General features: G+C 44.4%; 1 protein-coding gene across 1 annotated transcript; it reads left to right on the top strand.

The window, feature by feature from the left end:
* Positions 1 to 526: 526 nt before the first annotated feature.
* LOC119270510 (probable ADP-ribosylation factor GTPase-activating protein AGD11) lies at positions 527 to 4601 on the top strand. Its single transcript, XM_037552512.1, has 9 exons — positions 527 to 826; positions 934 to 1358; positions 1947 to 2040; positions 2328 to 2403; positions 3104 to 3264; positions 3389 to 3566; positions 3652 to 3774; positions 3863 to 3958; positions 4074 to 4601. The coding sequence occupies exons 1-9, from the start codon at positions 801 to 803 to the stop codon at positions 4353 to 4355; spliced, it is 1461 nt and encodes a 486-aa protein (XP_037408409.1). The 5' UTR covers positions 527 to 800; the 3' UTR covers positions 4356 to 4601.
* The last annotated feature ends 1368 nt before the right edge of the window (positions 4602 to 5969 follow it).

Here is a 5969-nt window from a genome sequence, read left to right as displayed (position 1 = left end):
GTGGGATCCAGGTATCGAGGCGTCGCAGAGGCATCCCTCGATATCTCTCCATCCAGCTAGCTACCCGAATCAAAAGGGACATGGCACCAACAATTACATCAACATGTATTCCTATATTTAAACTATGCCTTAGGATATTCATATCAAGTCTAAACAATGCAAAATATGCAAACAAAATGGTCCGGAGATAGGAGGAGGCAGAACGGGGAATGACGTTGGTGTCCGGCTTTTGGTGGACGAAATCATGTTGTCCACAGATATGCACGTGGAAAGATGGAGGGCAGCATTTCGGTGTTTTTTCTTATGAATGCCCTTATACATTTCTAAACTTTTTCCGCAAACAAATATATTTTCTAAAGTTGTGAAAATGCTTGTTTACAGTGGACAAAAATCTCAATTTTTGTTTTGTGTGAATTTTTTGAAGGGAGACGGGACGGCAAAGACTCTCCCTTTTCACCTGCGCGCTGTCCAGCCACCACCGCAACTGCCCCCTAATAATAACCAAAAATAAATGCTTTCGCCCATTCAACACAACTCTTCTTCTTTGAAGAAAAATACTAAATTGGACGACACCAGCTATTGCCTCGGCGGCAGATCGCCGGCCGGCGACTCCCACCATTTTTCTAATCGCTACGTCGGAGCGCACGCCCGCACGCCAGGCCCCCAGATCCCGAATTGATTATTGCGGTGATGGGCCGCCACATTCTCGTCTCCACGGCGAGGAGGATGGTGTAGGCGCAGTCGTAGGAGGAGGATAAGAGCGGCGGCAGGCGCAGGGGGGAGGCGGAGGAGGAGGAGGGATGGATGGGCAAAAGCACAATCGGAGGTACTAGGCAATGCGTGCGTGTTCTTGTGCGGATCGGGTCGCGATTTCTGTCGATTTCTTCCCCGAAATCACCTAATTTGCAGCGCCTTCTTCTTCGATTCGTGAAGGAAACAGGGTGGGACGTCGACCAAGGCGGGCTCCGGCGGCGACCAGGCCAGTCCGCCGGGCGCCAAGGCGGGCGCCGGCGGAGACCAGGCCTGTCAACTAGGGGGCACCAAGGCGGGCGCCGGCGGGGACTTTCCCAATCTACCATGCCCCCCCAAGGCGGGCACCAGCGGCGACCAAGCCACCTCGCCAGGTGCCAAGTTGCGCGCCGGCGACCAAGCCAGCCCGTCAAGTACCAAGATGCGCGCCGGCGACCAAGCCAGCCCGCCAAGTTCCAAGATGCGCGCCGGCGACCAAGCCAGCCCGCCAAGTTCCAAGTTTCGCGCCGGCGACCAAGCCAGCCCGCCAAGTACCAAGTTTCGCGCCGGCGACCAAGCCAGCCCGCCAAGTACCAAGATGCGCGCCGGCGACCAAGCCAATCAAGCAGGTTCGCTTGCCCCCTCTGCCCCACCGTTCCTCCCCTTTGCAATCGTGTCATTGCAGAAATGCAGGGGCAAAATCATTGTGGCTTTCATCCGGAATATCGCAGGCCCATTGATTGCCCCAATTCAAAGCTGTCAAATCTTCAGGCGTTAGCCTCATTTTGATGCAAATGCAGCCTTTGTTTTACAATTTAGCAATTTGCCTATGGTTTGGATAATCAACAATTTGAACAGGAACCACAAGATCTAATAAATATGAGCCACAAATCATGAATAGTCTTGCATTTTAAAAAAAATCCCTAACTGCATTGGACCTATTAGTTTCGAGCACCATCTTGAACATGATGTGTCCTGTCACTCCCCTGAAACAACATAGCCTTTCTTGAGCTAAATCCTACTTCCTCCGTTCCGAATTACTTGTCACAGGTGTGAATGTATCTAGATGTATTTTAGTTCTACATACATCCATTTTTACAACGAGTAATTTGGAACGGAGGGAGTATGATGCATCATATAAACAGTTAGATGGTGTTGCTGCATATACATCCGCTGTTGGCTGCATTGATTGAATTCGCTTCCATGATCACTGCCAGGGCAACTTGCTACAACGGACAGATTAGATCGTCTTTTAAGTCAACCAGCAAACAAATGTTGTGCCGACTGTGGTGCTCCAGATCCAAAATGGGTGTAAGTATTCTTGACCTGTAAGATGTTCCTTTCCTTTTTTTTGCACTGTATACAAATCACTCCACATCTTACAGAAATATCGCGTGTGTGGATGATACTGAATTGTGTAATATCACCCATGTGTTTGGACGAAGGTTAAGTTACAGCACTATGTGTATTTCTTAATTTCTTATGAGATAAGATACCCCCTAATATGGATCAGAGGGAGTAACACTTTTGACTGGCACGGTATCTGAGATTGAGTGTTCCGCATTGTTCTCAGTCTTTGAATATTGTGGTGTTTGCAGATCATTAACTTTTGGCGCGTTCATCTGTATCAAGTGTTCTGGAGCTCATAGAAGCCTCGGGGTGCACATTTCTAAGGTAGCCACGATATCTATGTATTGTTAGCTATTTGTCATCAGCGTCCTTCCATTTTCAGTTTAATTTCTTACCTGGAATGATTTTTGATTCAGCCATAGGAGATGTTGGCTAAAAATGGATTAAACCTTTCAGCTATATATATAGTTAGGCTTTTATTCGCTAGCCCCTTCTGAAACTAGGGAGTGCAACCATTCAGCCATTTTCACTGAGATCTGACACTTACTTTAGAGCTCGTAGGGACTGTTTGATATTTTGATTGTCCTAGGGATTGCTACTGTCCCAGTCTGCAGAGCAACACGTGCAAGGTTGTCAGACATTAGACAGTACAGCATATGTTTCAAGTTTCAACTATACTTTTCTAGGATGTACAGTTTTTTCTAACTTGAGAAACACCTGCATAGAGCCACGCCCATACATAAGCAATAAATAAATAAATTCAGAAGCAAGCGTCTTTGACAAACATAATTAGATCATAGGCTTTTTAAGGAAGATACCAGGCACATATAAGTTTGACATTCCCAATATTATTTTCCTTCCCCTTGAGATAATATTACTTTTGCTAATATTCTTAGTATACAAAATTTTGCCATGAAATACACACGATAAGTGAGAGTAATGTCAGTTGGCCGGTGAAGATATATAATGTCTGGTGGTTCAACTATCCATTTCTGGTGTTTGAGTAGAACCCTGTTTATTTCAGATAGTCTCAGTGAAGCTAGATGAATGGACAGATGAACAAGTTGATTTTTTGACCGAAGCGGGTGGTAATGGTGCAGTAAACAGTACATATGAGGCATTTCTTGGCAATTACACAAAGCCAAGGCAAGATTGCTCAGCGGATGACCGAAATGATTTTATTAGGTATACTGAAGTAGCAAGTTCTTATTATCTGAGACGCCTGCCACTAGTATAACAGGTTTCTTTCATATTTGCCCAACACAACTCTACCGATGAATGATGTTTCTCCTTACTCGCATATGTGCAGGAGAAAATATGAGTTTCAACAGTTTTTGTCTAACCAACAGCTTTCATGCTCTTCACAAAACAATGGCAAACATTGTTACCAGCAGCAGCATGGTAGCTCAAATCGACATGGTTTAGGCCATGCTTTCAGGAACAGCTGGAGGAGAAAAGAAGACAAATCAGTAAAGAAACCTGCAGCTGTATGATCAATCATCCCAAATCTATAGTTCAGTTTATACTCTTAACTTGAAATATTATTTCTTATTTGAATTTATTCTGTCTTAGGTGGAGGTTGGTATGGTAGAGTTTGTTGGATTGATTAAGGTCAATATCATAAGAGGCACAAATCTAGCTATTCGTGATGTGATGTCAAGCGACCCTTATGTTATCCTAAACCTAGGACACCAGGTGAGCTACTCCATTCATTTGCACTATAACCTAGTTGTGTGAAGTTATTTGTTTTGTGACGCTCCAGATCCCCTTTTCGCCCTTGTAGTCGATGAAAACGAAGGTGATAAAGAGCAGCCTGAATCCTGTATGGAATGAAAGACTTCTGCTATCGATACCCGATCCGGTTCCACTGCTAAAAGTGGTAAATATGTTTTATTTACAGGGGCGATGAAAATAATCAGTAAAATGTGCAGTGCAGTGGTATGGTTTAGGTCGGTTTTTTTTCGGGTAACATTTGCCTTCAATTCTCCTTGCAGCAAGTCTATGACAAGGACACATTTACCACCGACGACCGAATGGGGGAGGCTGAGATTAACATTCAACCACTAGTTGCTGCAGCCAGAGCCTATGAAACCAAGTCGATCACCGACAATGCCGAGCTCAACAAATGGATGGCGAAAGACGGCATCTGGATCCCAAGGGACAGTGCCATCACCATCATCGACAACAAGGTTAAGCAGGAGGTGACTGTCAGGCTTCAGAACGTCGAGCGTGGCCACCTCGAGATGGAGCTCGAGTGCGTCCCGCTCACGCAATAGCTGTGTTGCGCCCGGAATTGTGTCGCCCTAGCATGTTGTTGTCAACATGGTCACATGAAGAATTTCTTTACAGAACACCTGAGACTTGCTTGTGTGATCAGTGTGAGTATCTAGGATCCCAATCATACGTTCAAGGCTTTTCTGTAAAAGATATATACTATGTAAAGTTAGAAGGAAGAGACATAATGTGACCTGTAATTTGTCCAGTAAAGTGGAGGTCATTCTAGCATGACTGCCTGTTTCACAGCTCCATATGTTGATCAATTTTATGCACTTGAATGAAGAGGGGGTAAGTAAGAACAGTGAACCATTGCGCGCGTGCGGGGGGAGTGTTGATCAAAGACCGCACAGAAACTCTATATCATTGCAATTCTTATGAGTTTTTTGTATGTTGGTTGGTCGATTTGAAGTGCTGCAGCGGGGTGGGACTTTTCTGTCCTTACAGGAGCTGAGAATGCAGTTTTTGTGAGCATGGTTTTGTCCTGACTGAGGTTGAGAATGCTGTTTTGGTGAGAGTGGTTTGTACTACCGTTCGATTTTATGGGGTTATAGAAATGCACTTTTACCTTTCGATGTTATTCTCTTCTTCCTCTTGTTGTTGTTGTGCTGCTGCTGCTGCTGCTGCTGCCACCACCAAGCACTTGACAACCCCATGCCAAATGAAGTCATAATCCACACCATGCCCATTTCTTTCATGAACAAAGGAGTCTAGAACCACTTCAAATTTCAAACAAACAACCATTATTCCCTTGCGGGGAGGATGAGTATCTACTATATTTGACAACTAGTAACTCCTCACAGCTTCCAACTAACTAGAAACCCCTCACACTTTCAAATCCAAGAAGCCTTGATACTCAAACACGGAGGCACATGTTTCGTATGGAAATAAAAATCTAAAAGGTCCGCAAGCCTGAGAAATCATTGTATGCTCAAGATAAGGGGAAAAAAACAATGCAATGTGCACATCTGATATGGAAAGGATGGTTTGTAGTGAAAGAATTAAGATTTTTGAAGGTAAAGGCTTTATGTTATAAATATGGGGGCACATACCACAATGTCATGTTGCGAGAAAAAGAATGTTATCTACACATAGAAAATTCTCTTTAGGACTCTCTTGCACTTTTATTCCACTAGGAGATACTCAATGATGTAGACTCCTCTAGACTGTAATAAGGAAAGTGTAATAATGCGTATAGAAGGACAAGATTTGAATCCAAGTGCTCAGTGGTGTGTTGAGTCGCGGACTAGAGGGTCGAATTTGTGCGTATCGTGCGAGTATGTGTGTGTGCCACTCAAAATTAGTTGATAGTACTAGCTAAATATATGTGCGTTGTAACCGGGGCAAATTTGTTCTACTGGTTCAATCTAGGATTCTTTTTATTGGGCCGAGATTGAGATATGCTACGGGGAAGGAGTACATAGGCAAAGATAAGGAAACAAATATGATGTGACTGAGATTGTGTTCATACAACTACGCAGTGGCGAATCTTGAGAAAAAACGGAGGGCGGGCTCAAACTAGACGAAGGAACGATTCTAGACGAGTATAGACAGGATTTTGATTGTGTGGGTTTAATGGGCTGCCGCTGATTGCCTGGGCTGGGCCAAATACTAGT

This window comes from Triticum dicoccoides, chromosome 3A (assembly GCF_002162155.2).
Source record: "Triticum dicoccoides isolate Atlit2015 ecotype Zavitan chromosome 3A, WEW_v2.0, whole genome shotgun sequence".
In the NCBI taxonomy this organism is placed as follows: Eukaryota; Viridiplantae; Streptophyta; class Magnoliopsida; order Poales; family Poaceae; genus Triticum; species Triticum dicoccoides.
Note: the sequence above shows the minus strand (reverse complement) of the source record. Positions and strands in the feature narration are given on the sequence as shown.

Bases quoted from the DNA above. Each gene is read 5' to 3' on its own strand.
- LOC119270510 (XM_037552512.1), top strand. From the start codon at position 801: ATGGATGGGCAAAAGCACAATCGGAG. The intron at 2,404-3,103 runs GTAGCCACGATA...TGTTTATTTCAG, and splicing joins TCGGGGTGCACATTTCTAAG to ATAGTCTCAGTGAAGCTAGA. The intron at 3,775-3,862 runs GTGAGCTACTCC...TCGCCCTTGTAG, and splicing joins TCCTAAACCTAGGACACCAG to TCGATGAAAACGAAGGTGAT.